The 14494-nt window shown below is 35.1% G+C and overlaps 1 protein-coding gene across 4 annotated transcripts in view; it reads right to left on the reverse strand.

The window, feature by feature from the left end:
* The window catches only part of Arhgap20 (Rho GTPase activating protein 20), a 120804-nt gene that overhangs the window by 100200 nt on the left and 6110 nt on the right, over nucleotides 1-14494 (reverse strand). Inside the window, exon 1 of one of the 4 annotated variants that reach the window (XM_078046969.1) lies at nucleotides 3847-4025. The exons of the other annotated variants lie outside the window; for them this stretch is intronic. Within the exon in view, the coding sequence (XP_077903095.1) occupies nucleotides 3847-3954 (108 nt within the window). The 5' untranslated portion in view covers nucleotides 3955-4025. Of the gene's footprint in view, nucleotides 1-3846; nucleotides 4026-14494 lie in introns of those variants that run through there. 4 annotated transcript variants of the gene reach the window in all.

The raw sequence follows: 14494 nt of genomic DNA on the forward strand, positions 1-14494 counted from the left end.
ATGTTTCATTTGATAACCACTTACCATCTAATCCTTTATTGTCTTTTTGGTCATTGCATCCTGTAATTTTTCCAAAAATGACAAGAAAAACACCTATCATGAATGCTCCAAATATATTCACTGATGGGTCAAATAATGGTACAGCAGCAATAGTTACACCTGATCAAACTTTTACATTTTTAGTACCCAAACAATCAGCTCAAAAGGTAGAGCTTAATGCAGTATTACAAACTTTTGTGATGTTTGAAGATTCTGTATTTAATTTATTTTCTGATAGCCAGTATATAGTTAACGCTATAGTATCCCTTGAAGATGCTGGTAGAATTTCCCCTTCTTCTACTGTTTTCTCTTTGTTTTCCACTATACAAAGTTTAATCTGGGACAGAAAAGATCCATTCTTTATAGGACATATCAGGGCACATACAGGATTGCCTGGAGCCCTTAGTTTAGGCAATGATTTAGCAGATAAAACTACACGTGACATACATATTTTCTCTGTACTAGAAGAAGCTATAAATTTTCATGAAAGATTCCATGTCAATGCTAATACTTTACAAAAGCGTTTTAAAATAACTAAGGAACAAGCTAGACAAATAATAAAACAATGTCAAAATTGTGTGACCTTTTTACCACAAGTTAATCTTGGAGTCAATCCTAGAGGATTGATGCCTAACCATATTTGGCAGATGGACGTCACACACTTGCCAGAATTTGGAAAATTAAAATATTTGCATGTTACAGTTGATACTTCTTCTGGATTTTTGATGGGCTCCCTTCATGCCGGCGAAAAAACTAAAGATGTTATAGCTCATTGCTTACAAAATTTTGCCACTGTGGGCATTCCAAAACAGTTAAAAACAGATAATGCCCCTGGTTATACGTCTACTTCTTTTAAACAATTTTGCTCATCATTTGGCATTACTCATATAACAGGAATCCCATACAATCCACAGGGACAAGGCATAGTTGAAAGAGCTCATCAAACTATTAAAATGTACTTATTAAAGCAAAAAGATGGAATTGGGAAGGGGTATATATTCCCCAAAGATAAACTTAAAATAACCCTTTTTACTCTAAACTTTTTAAATTTGGATTCATCAGGACTTAGTGCTGCAGAAAGGCATATGTGTCCAAAAAATGTACATAAGCCCAAGGTACTTTGGAAAGATATTCTAACAGGACAATGGAAAGGTCCTGACCCAGTAATTGTCTGGAATCGGGGGTCTGTTTGTGTGTTTCCACAGGAAGAACAGCAGCCGATTTGGATTCCGGAGAGATTAACTAAAATCCTGACCCAGTGATTGTCTGGAGTCGGGGGTCTGTTTTTGTGTTTCCACAGGGAGAACAGCAGCCGATTTGGATTCCAGAGAGATTAACTAAAGCGATTTCTACAGACCAAAAAGAAGATGATTTAGCTCAAATCCATAATAGCTGATATCCAAAACTCCAATTTGGCTATCCTTACATCTGCGACAGAACCAGGATGCTTTTTTCAATATCTATTTTATTATTGCCCTTTCCCATATCATGAAGTTCTATTTTATTTTTTTGAGCTCATACAGACCTAGGTTAATGTTTTGCTGATCAGTTCTATTTTTTTTTGACTATAGAGTTTTTAAACATTGCAATAGAGATTTTACCTGTAAAAAGTTATAAGGCCTTTACTATTATGTTATGTGTTGTATGTATTATATTATGTGTGCACACTTGTGTTTTGTGTTATATGTTTGAATGTACGTATGTCCAATGTACGTATTTCCATATATCATATATGATGAGCGCTCATGAAAAGATGGATCCAAATATTTTTTTTTATTCACGTGATTTAAATGGTTTAATTTAAATTGGGTAAATAACTGTTAAGAATTGTTTTAATATGTAAACAAAAAAGGAGGTTAACAGATCTGTTTGTTTACTCTCACCTTTCGTTTTCATTATATTTAATAATTCTCTTCACTATAATGTAAATTGTTAAGAAAATTGTTTTCTTTTAGTGCCTTCTGAAATGTTACCTAATTTTTTCTTTAGCCATTATTGCCAGAATTTCTATCTTCATCCCAGTGCCGATGAAGATAATATAAATTGTTAAGAAAATTGTTTTCTTTTAGTGTCTTCTGGAATGTTACCTAATTTTTTCTTTAGTCATTATTGCCAGAATTCCTATCTTCATCCCTGTGCCGGTGAAGACAAAGAAAAAAATAATCTACAGTTTCTGCAATAGCCATCACTGAACTGCTTACAGAACTTGCACTGAACTGCTTACAGAACTATGTGTCATTTGTATGCATTGTGAACTATCTGTTGGTGCAGCGACTTGTGGTAGTGTTGGGGTATTTTTGCTGATGATATCATCGGTGGTACAATTTTCCCAAAAGGAGCCGTCAATTGACTTGGTATATCTTCCTCCCTTCTGCTTGTCATGATCATTCAGCTAAAATTTGGGGGTCAACAGAGGTGAGGCAAAGAACCTCACCCCCCCCCGCCCCCCGCTGAGACCTCTCCACAGGTGTGGCTGTACTGGACCGGTAGTCAATGACGGGTAAGATCCAATTACAATGGTACCAACCTAAGACAGGAGGCTGACGCCCTGAGGTCAGCTCATCCGAAGACGGGTAAGGACCATATGTATTGGACAACCTAAGGCAGGCACGGTCCATAAGCCACATGCTTGTTGTTTAAACAGAGAGGGGGAGATGTTGAGAGCCACAGCCAAAGGGGCCCCAGCAAACTTCCAGCTGCCAGCAAGCTTCAGACTGCCCCAGCAACATCTAGCTGATTGGCTCCTCTGCGGTGATGTTCATTGGGCTGTTTCCCTGCCCTTCAGACTGCCAGCTGATGATTGGCTCACAGCTGCCCCAGCAACATCTAGCTGATTGGCTCCTCCACGGAGCTGCTCATTGGGTGACTTCTTTGGCTCTGCCCACGCAACCCAGCCAATCGGCCTCAAGAGGAGGAGGATTGTGGGAGGTTGAGAGGCTGGTGTGGGGGAGAGAGGCTTGTGGAAGCCGGTGGTGGCAGTTGGGCTCTGAGGGTTTTTCCCTGGAGCTGTTTTGTTTGGCGTTTGTAGTTCTAAAAATAAAGTTAGTTTCTTTTTTGACAAGTGGCTCCTGATTTGTGCCAAGCCAGACTTCGGCAAGTAAATATTTGTAAAGGTAATCTTTTTTAAAAAAAATTGGTAAGCTACTCCAATTTTTTTTTTGCTACTCCAATTTTTTTTACAAGAGAGAAAACACTATTTTTGTAATCTCAAAAATTGATAAATGGGGCTGGGGATGTGGCTTAAGCAGTAGTGCACTCGCCTGGCATTGCTGGGCGCTGGGTTCCATCCTCAGCACCACATAAAAAATAAAATAAAGATGTCGTGTTTACCAAAAACTAAAAAATAAATATTAAAAAATTCTCTCTCTAAAAAAAAATAGATAAAGGTTTTTAGGTCTTCAAGGTATAGAATCATATCATCAGAAAAAAAGTGCTAGTTTAAGTTCTTCTTTTCCTATAGTTATTCCTTTAATTTCTTTCTTATAATTGCTCTGGCCAGTGTTTCCAGAACTATGTTGAATAGAAGTGGTGAGAGAGGACATCCCTGTCTTGTTCCAGATTTTAGAGGGAATGCCTTCAGTTTTTCTCCGTTTTGAGTGATGCTGGCCTGAGGCTTAGCATAGAAAGTTTTTGCAATGTTGAGGTAAGTTCCTATTATCCCTAGTTTTTCTAGTGTTTTGAACATAAAGGGATGCTGTATTTTGTCAAATGCTTTTTCTGCATCTATCGAGATGATCATGTGGTTCTTATCTTTAAGTCTGTTGATGTGATGAATTACATTTATTGATTTCCTTATGTTGAACCAACCTTGCATCCCGGGGATGAATCCCACTTGATCATGGTGCACGATCTTTTTGATATGTTTTGTATCCGATTTTCCAGAATTTTATTGAGGATTTTTACATCTATATTCATTAGAGATATTGGTCTGAAGTTTTCTTTCTTTGAGTTGTCTTTGTTTGGTTTTGGAATCAGGGTGATATTGGCCTTATAGAATGAATTTGGAAGTCCTCTACATAGGGAAGAGGAGTGGGAGAGAAAGGGAGGGAGAAATGGAATTGCATGGATGGTGGAAGGAGACCTTCACTGTTATACAAAATACATGTATGAAGATATGAGGCAAAAAAAAAGAATAGCATTACCCTAGATTAAGTTAAGAGAAATGGAGGAGGGGGAGGGATGGGGTTGGGGAGATAGGAAGGATAATAGAATGAAACAGACATTATTATTACTGTGTGTATATATGTGACTGCATGACCAATGTGATTCTGCAACCTATATACTCAGAAAAATGAGAAATTATATCCCATCTGATTCAAATGTATGATATGTCAAGATCACTGTACTGTCATGTGTAACAAAGTAAAACAAATAAAAATAAATAAATAAAATAAAAGAACTATACTATTTCATTTATCTTTTGGAAATGATTTTCTTGATATTAAACTATTTACCAAGTGTTAAGCAGCCCCCAAAATAAATTTTATGTACACTAAAAAAACAACTACAAAGTACCAGATAACTAAATGCAAAAGAATAAAGTTGGGAGAGAGGACCTGACTGTGCTGCAGATTCTAATCTATTAACATATGGCTCCCCCCAGACTGCCTCCATCTTGGGACACTACAGCCACTGCCATAGTCCTTTCCACATGGTAGAATCCACAGTGGGACAATGGATGGGGCACTGCATCGCCACACAGGCTGCCCAACGCCATCACAGGGCCTGTTCTTCCATCTCCATTTCTGAAAGTGGTCACCTCCATCTTCAGACATCACTGCTCCCAACTTGGGTTACCTCCATGGCCACCTCCACCATCTTTAGTTGAGGCAGCATCTATCTTTGGACACTGACTGGAGACTGGAAGCCCAACAGCAAAGTACCTACATGTTTGATGCTAATGCTGCCATCAACTAGGATCATGACTACTTTCATCTAGGGACAAATGACAGGACCTGAAAGAACCTCACCAAGGTCCTGCAGGCCTGGTTACACCAGAGGTATCCCTACCAGATGTGCTAATAGATTACCATCTTGTTGCAGAGGCAAAAGAGCCCTGCATGGGGGCACCCCTTTCTCTTTATTCTCCTGATAACAGCCGACTTATTTTGATTCCCCTTTCACTCTTCCTATAATCTAATACCTCTATAATCTCACATTCCACAAACATCTAATTCTACCCACCCACCTACCCGTTTCTTTCTCGGTCCACCATTAGAAACTATAAACCCCTCTGCAAACCCACTGACTATATGGTTAATGATAATCGAACACATCACTACTGTTTTCAGCAACAAAACTTAATTGTCTAAATAGGATCTATTGGATTTATGGCTGCATATTGTTTGCACTGGGTATTGTAAACAGTGATCTCCCCCTTAAAGGTGAGGTATTGGTAACCTACAGGGATTCTACAAGATTATAGGGTAGAAACTGTAATATCTCAGATCTGCATTGTAAGAGATGAAGACACATGGACATCATGAGAAAATAATAAGATGCTACAATAGAACCCACTGACAGCACAGTAGATGAAATGTTAGAGAAGGAGCTCAGAATGTACATAATTAAAATGACCTGTGAATCAAAAAATTATGTAAGAGAGCAAATACAGGCAACAATTGATCACTCCAACAAAGAGATAAGAGAGCAAATACAAAGAGCAAAATATTATTTCAAGAAACAGAGATTCTGAAAAACAAACAGAAATCCTTGAAATGAAGGAAAAAACAAAACAGATAAAAAAACAAACAAAAAAAAGAAAGCATCACTAACAGACTAGATCATTTGGAAGACAGAACCTCAGACAATGAAGATAAAATTTTTTATATAATCTTGAAAATAAAATTTACTATACAGTGAAGATGGTAAGAAACAATGAACAGAACATCCAAGAATTATGGGATAATGTCAAAAGACCAAATCTAAGATTTAGCAGGATAGAGAAAGACAGAGATTCAAACCAAAGTAAATGCACAATCTCTTCAATGAAATAATATCAGAAACTTTCCCAAAATTAAAGAATGAATTGGAAAATCAAATACAAGAGGTTTAGAGGACACCAAATGTACAAAACTACAAAAGATCTACATCAAGACACATTATAATGAAAATGCCTAACATACAGAATAAGGATAAAATTTTAAAGGTCACAAGAGAAAGAAATCAAATTACATATATGGGGAGACCAATTTGGATCTCAGCAGATTTTTCAACTCAGACTCTTAAACAAGAAAAGCCTGGGGCTGGGGATATGGCTCAAGTGGTAGCTCGCTCCCCTGGCATGCGTGTGGCCCGGGTTCGATCCTCAGCACCACATACAAACAAAAATGTTGTGTCCGCCGAGAACTAAAAAATAAATATTAAAAAATTTTTTTCTCTCTGTCTCCTCTCTCTCTCTCTTAAAAAAAAAGAAAAGAAAAGAAAGAAAAGCCTGGAACAAAATATACCAAGCTCTGAAAGAAAATGGATACCAATCAATAATCTTATATCCAGCAAAATTAAGCTTCAGATTTGATAATAAAATAAAAATTTTCCTGATAAACAAAAGTTAAAAGAATTTACAGTGAGAAAGCCTGCACTAGAGAACATTCTAGGAAAAAATATTCCATGAGGAGGAAATGAAAAACAAGAATGAAAATCAGCAAAAGGAGGAACTATACTAAAAGAAAAGCCAATCTAAGGAGAAACCAAGTCAAGTTAAAAACCAAAAACAAACCAAAATGACCCAGAATACAAACCATATCTCAATAATATCCCTGAATATTAATGGCTTAAACTCATCAATAAAAAGACACAGACCAGCAGACTGGATTAAAAAAAAAAAAAGATCCAACAATATACTGTCTTCAAGAGACTCATCTCACAGGAAAAGACAATCACAGACTGAAGGTGAAAGGATGGGGAAAAATATACCATTCACATGGACTGTATAAACACCTCAACAAGACATAACAATCATAAATATCTATTCCCCAACCAATGGTGCATTGACGTATATCAAACAAACCCTTCTCAACTTAAGAATCAAATAGTCCACAACACAATAATACTGGGTGATTTTAATCACCCATATCCTCCAAACAACAACTAAACAAAAAAAACCACAGATCTCAATAATACAATCAATAATTTAGACATACAGATTATATATAATATTTCATCCATCAACGAACAAATAAACTTTTTCTCGGCAGCCCATGGATACTTCTCTAAAACAGACCATATGTTATGCCACAAAGCAAGTCTTATCAAATACAAAAAATTAGAGAGCTATTGCCTTGCATTCTATCTGACCATAATGGAATGAAATTAGAAATCTATGATAAAATAAAAAATAGAAGTTACTTGAACACCTGGAGACTAAATAACGTGCTACTGAATGATGCATGGATAACAGAAGACATTAGTAGGGAGATAAAAAAAATTCTTAGAGGTAAATGAGGATTCCGATACAATATATCAAAATCTCTGTGCCACTATGAAGACAGTGCTAAAAGGAAAGTTCATTGCATTGGCTCATTCATTAAAAGAAGAAAAAAATCAACAAATATATCACCTGACATTACATCTTAAGGCCCTAGAAAAAGAAGAACACACCATCACCAAAAGTAATAGAAGAGAGGAAATAATTAAAATCAGGGTTAAAATTAATGAAATTTAAACAACAACAACAACAACAATTGATATAATTGACAATACACAAAAAGCTGGTTCTTTGAAAAAATAAATAAAATTGATAAACCCTCACTCCCCTAGCAAAAAGGAGAAAGAAAACACAAATTACAAAAATTTTGGATGAAAAAGGAAACATTACAACAGACACTAATGAAATATAGAAGAAAATTAGAAACTATTTTAAAAGTATATACTCTAGTAAAATAGAAAATTTTGAAGGCATCAATAAATTTCTAGAGGCATATGATCTGCCCAAACTGAATCAGATGGACATACACAATACTTTAAACAAACCAATTTCAAGCAAGGAAATAGTAGATGCCATCAAAAGCCTACCAACCAAGAAAAGCCCGGGACCACACAAATTCTCAGCCAAATTCTACAAGACCTTTAGAGAAGAATTAATACCAATACTTCTCAAATTATTCCATGAAATAGAAAAGGAGGAAACCCTTTCAAACTCATTCTAATGAAGCTAATATCACCCTACTACCAAAGCTAGACAATTCTCATCAAGGAAAGTAAACATCATACCAATATCCTTAATGAACATAGATGAAAAAATTCTCAGTAAAATTCTGACAAATCGCATACAAAAATAGCATAATCAAGTAGGATTCATCCCAGGGATACAAAGTTGGTTCAACATAATGGAAATCAATGAATATAATTCACCACATCAACAGACTCAAAGATAAGAATCATATGATTATATCAATAGATGCAGAGACAGCATTTAACAGAATATAGCAACCTTTCATGTTCAAAACACTAAAAAAAAACTAGGGATAATAGGAATATACCTCAACATTGTAAAAGCTATCTATGCTCAGCCCAAGGCCAATATCATTCTAAAAGGAGAAAAATTGGAAGCATTCCCTCTAAATATAGGAACAAGAAAGGGATAACCTTTTTCACTGCTTCTATTTAACTCAGTCCTTGAAATTCCAGCCAGAACAATTCAGACAGACAAACGAAATTAAAGAGATAAAAATAGGAAAAGAAGAACTGGAACTATCACTATTTGCCACCACACGATTCTACACTTAGAGGATCCAAAAGATTCCACCAGAAAACTTCTAGAATTAATGAATGAATTCAGCAAAGTAGCAGGATATAAAATCAATACCCATAAATCAAATGCATTTCTATACATCACTGATGAATCCTTTAAAAGAGAAATTAGGAAAACCAACCCATTCACAATAGAAAGAAGGAAGGAAGGAAGAAAGAAAGGAAATTAAAAAACCCAACAACCTGGGAATCAATTTAACAAAAGACGTGAAAGACCTCTACAAGGAAAACTACAGAACACTAAAAAGAAAGACCTTAGGAGATGGAAAGATATCCCATGTTCTTGGATAGGCAAAAATTAATGTTGCCAAAATGTTCATACTACCAAAAGCACTACACAGATTTAATGCAATTCCAATTAAAATCTCAACATCATACATTATAGAAATAGAAAAGCAATCATGAAATTCATTTGGAAAAATAAGAGACCCAGAATAGCCAAAGCAATTCTTAGCTAAAAGAATGAAGCAGGAAGCATAGTAATACCAGACCTTAACTTATACTACAGAGCCATAATAATAAAACAGCATAACACTGGCACCAAAACAGATATGTAGATGAATGGTACAGAATAGAGGACACAGAGACTAACCCACAAAATTACAATTATCTTATATTAGACAAAGGTGCCAAAAACATACATTGGAGAAAAGATAGCTTCTTCAACAAATGGTGCTGAAAAAACTGGAAATTTATATGCAGCAAAATGAAACTAAACGCCTCTCTCTCGCCATGCACAAAACTCAACTCAGAGTGGATCAAGGACCTAGGAATTAGACTAGAGATACTATGCCTAATAGAAGAAAAAGTAGACCCAAATCTTCATCATATCAGATTAGGCCCTGACTTCCTTAACAAGACTCCTAAAGTGCAAGAAATAAAATCAAGAGTCAATAAATGGGATGGATTCAAACTAAAAAAAAAAAAACTTCTTCTGAGGAAAAAAAAAATCAGTGAAGTGAAGAGAGAGCCTACAGAATGGGAGCAAATTTTTACCACATGCATATCAGATAGAGCACTAATCTCCAAGATATAAAGAACTCAAAAAAAAAAAAACCAAACAACCCAATCAATAAATGGGTTAAGGAACTGAACAGACACTTCTCAGAAGATAATCAACAAATATATGAAAAAATATTCAATGTTTCTAGCAATTAGAAAAATGTAAATGAAAACTAAGATTTCATCTCACTCCTGTCAGAATGGCAGTTATCAAGAAAACAAACAACAATAAGTGTTGGCAACGATGTGGGGGAAAGGCACACTCATACATTGCTGGTGGGAATGAAAATTGGTGCAGCCAATCTGGAAAGTAGTATGGACATTCCTTAAAAAACTTGAGCCAGCTATCCCACTCCCTGGTCTATACCCAAAGGACTTAAAACAACATACTACAGTGACTCAGCTACATCAGTGTTTATAGCAGCACAATTCACAACAGCCAAACTGTGGAACCAACGTAGATGCCCTTCAATACATGAATGAATAAAGAAACTGTGATATATATACACAATGCAATATTACTTAGCAATAAAAGAGAATAATGTTATTGCACTTTCAGGTAAATGGATGGAGTTGGAGAGAATCATGCTAAGCGAAGTAAGCCAACCACAAAAAAAACCAAAGGACAAATGTTTTCTCTGATAAATGGATGTCAATCCATAATGAGGGGTCATGAGATGAGTGGAGGAACTTTGTATTGGACAAAAGGGAGGGAGGGGAGGGGATAGGAAAGATGGGGGAATGAGAGGAACATCATTACTCTAGGTACATGTATGATTACATGAATGGTATGACTTTAATTTATGTACAACCAGATTAGTAAAAAATTATGCTCCATTTGTGTACAATGAATTGAAGAACATTCTGCCATCGTGTACAACTGATTAGAACAATAAAAAATAAAAGAATAAACTTGGACTTCTAACTCACACCAAACACAAAAAATAACTAAAAATCAATTTAAAGATCTAAAAGGAAAGAGCTAAAATTATAAAAATCTTAGGAAAAAAACCCCATGACCATAAATATTGGCTACCTGGGAATGAGGCAATCAATGATTTTCTAGACATGTCACCCAACACATATGAAAGAAAATAAAAGCCCAGACAAACTAGACAATTCCAAGATTCGAAATAAATATCACAATGAGAAGTCACTCCATGCAAATTAGGATGACTAAAATAAAAAGTGATACATAATTTATTGGTGAGGGCTTAGAAAAGTTGGACTCATACACTACTGGTGGGCATGTAAAACAATGCAGTCACTTTGGAAAATAACTCGACAGTTCCTCAAATGGTTATGTGATCCTGCAATTCCAGTCCTAGGTGCATATTCATGAGAAATGAGAACATTTCTCATTTTTTTGAACATATGTTCAACAAAGACTTGCACAAAAGTGTTTACTGCAGCACTATTCATACAGTCAAAAGTAAAAACAGCCTCAACATCAATCAACTTATGAACAGATAAACAAAATATGGTATATATTTATACAATAAAGTATAATTTGGCAACAAAAGAAATGAAATACTGATACACGTCATAACATGAATGAACCTGAAAACATCCTAATTTGGAGAAAAGTCACAAAAGACCATATATGATTCCATTAATATAAATGCTACAGAATAAGCAAATGAGACAACATAAATTTTATACTTTATTGAATGTTATAATTCAATTATTGAATATTATTTCAATTTATGTATATTGAATTGATTTTTTTAGAATTAAAAATTTATTTGTTCTTTTTAGTTATACATAACAGTAGAATATATTTTGATCTATCATACATACATGAAGTATAACTTCCCATTTTCGTGGGTTGCACATAATGTGGAATTACACTGGTCGTGTCGTGTATTCATATACTAACATAAGAAGGTCACGTCCGACTCATTCTACCATAAGAGACAGCATAAATTAATGTTTATTTAAGGTTTGGGGAAATGGGATTAGGAGATCATGACTAAGAAATATGGTGATGGATGCACAACTCTACAAATATTCTAAAAGTTCCTGAATTGGATACTTTAAGTGGGTAAACTGTATGGCATATTAATTAAGTTTGTTAAAAAAAAAAACTTAACTACCTAACTATAAACCTTTTGGGCACACTGGTTCATAGCCAGAAGCTGTAATTTTCTTCTTCCTTGTAGCAATTATCTGAAGTATAATAAATGAAAATGAAAAATTACTTGTCTTTTTTGTCCAGTGTATTTTTATGCAAAATGTTTCAGTGACTCTCCATCTGAATTTCTCAGAGATGTGGAGTGTGCCCACCTGCTTATTGTGGCTTGCCACCATTCTTCCCATTCCCTATTTAGGGTTTTCACACAGTAAATTCAAGAGTTGTGTGTTATGTGAATGAATTAACATCCTCTACATATGATTTTTAAGATGCTAGCCCAAGTGTGTTGATGTAGGAAAATGAAGTTATACACACGTAAATGAAGAAAAAAGAGTTTCATATTTTTATTCTTAACTCAGAAAATATTTGTTTCATAAAAACCTGCCTGTAAACTCTCATTGGAATTTTAACCTCTGGCTACACAAGATACACAACACTATTTTTGCAATGTCTAAATTATTCTGACTCTAGACATTTCTTAGCTCTCAAAGTAATTATATGAAAATAAAGCATCAAAAAAAGGAACAGGATGAAAGATTTAAGTCAGAGGTGAACTGCAATTTTTCATATTTTGCTTAGAAACAAAATACAAGCATTTCAAGCAAAGTCAAATGAAATGGTGGACAAGTCACTTTCAGGCATGTAAAATAAATAAGAATAGTATTAAAATAAGGACTTTGCAGAAAGTGTTTAAAGAACTCCAGATTTTCAAGGCTAGAAAAAATTTATAAATTAGCTTATTTAAATTTGACCTTATTTAAATCAGTCCTTTTCTGACTAGTCTGTGCAATTTAGTGAGCAATAAACTTTCTTTTTTGCCTCCTCTGCATGCCTGCAACATTTATTTTTGAAGACATAGCCAAGTCACTGAACAATTATAGTTCAAAGACACTGGCTCTACAAGCAAAAAAGAGGCTTATTTTTAACCTTGCACCTTGTTTCTGGCTCCTGTGATATTTTGACCACAGGGTAAGCTAAAGCATTCTGCCCAGTGTCAGTCTGCACTGTGATAAGTATAATCTTTTTTCATTCAGAAACCATCCCATCCAGAATCAGTTTGAACATTTAACTAAAATAAATACCACAGTACAGACTACTGTGGCGGGATATAAACTCCTTTATGAGTTTAAGAAAAAGTGATTTTATTTTGGCTCTTCCCTCTTTCCACAAGAGATTTACCACTTTGATATACAATAAACATGAAAATCTATGTAATGTAGAATGGGCACTGGACTAGAAGACAGACACTAGGCTTTAATTCTAGGCCCTAGTTCTATCATATAATTTCTCAGATTCTCTTTAAAATAAATATCTGTCTTATTTACCACAAATAATCAAAAAGTATTATGAAAGTCCTTTGAAATAAAAAGTTCTGTGAAAATGTAACATACATAGTAAGCTTTGAAATGTTTAAATGTATGCCTAAGTTAATATGAGAATAGCAGAATTTCTCTTATACATTATTCTTTATTCCCCTGCTTCCACTCCTGCCCATGAGGGAATCTGGGCCTTCGAGTTGGCTGGATTTTCTTCCTGAGCAAAGCTAACAGTTTCAAATTTTGCTCATGATTCCCTTTTAGCAGTATTTGAGTATATAGGGTGGATCATCAATGCTCTCTACATAATAATCCTATACAGGGCAGAGTTCTTCTACATTTTTTCACATTATGGCCCACACAAAATGATATTATTTGTACAACCATGGCACACTAAGATAAACAGGCATTCTGGTTACCCCAGTACCTATTCATTTGCCTGAGGGCCAAGGGGTTGTATGTATCAGACACATCTGCAATGGTTGGGAAGATCTGCTTTATATAGGTAGCCTCTCATTTTCCTCATGCAGAGGCGAAAAGTACTGTGATCAAATCCAAAAGACTTAATGGTAAAAAACAGTATATCAAATAAGAATAAAAAAACAGATCCAAGTCTATATAGATTCACACATAGTGTCACCTAGTAACAACTATTTTCAAAGTTGAGGTTCAAGTGGGTCCATACAGGGATAGAAGAAGGAATGCAGACACTCCTAGGTGTAAATTAGGTCCCAGGTAAATAAGGAAAGCAAAAGGCCACAGAACAGCTGGGAGTTCCAGATCTTTGATACGTGAGCTGATGTGGTCACACATAAATTCCATTTTCAGATGCCACAAACAAGTGACCAGACATCCAAAAACAGGTTTTACATTTCAGTTATGCCACTTGACAGGTGTCTATCAAAATTAGGTCAAGACTACTCAGCACACCACTGACATACAGTGCTGATAGGGCTGCTCCTCCTGTCAGTTGGAAGTTTCTAATCTAAACTTTTCCTAGATAAATAAGATTAAAAAATTATAAAATAAACTGAGTTGTGTTGCTTGCAAGCCCCATATATATACACATATGTAAACTTAACATTATATAGGTACTTTGTGACACTTTATAGTTTATAACATGTTTTAGCAGCAAATTAACAAGCAGGCAAATTATATAATTACATGTTTGGGTTAATTTTGTATGTGGTCCTATAAGGCACAAGATGCCTCTGTATTGAAAAGAACATACACCACATCCAGAACAGAAGGA

This window comes from Ictidomys tridecemlineatus, chromosome 4, assembly GCF_052094955.1.
Source record: "Ictidomys tridecemlineatus isolate mIctTri1 chromosome 4, mIctTri1.hap1, whole genome shotgun sequence".
Taxonomy (NCBI): domain Eukaryota; kingdom Metazoa; phylum Chordata; class Mammalia; order Rodentia; family Sciuridae; genus Ictidomys; species Ictidomys tridecemlineatus.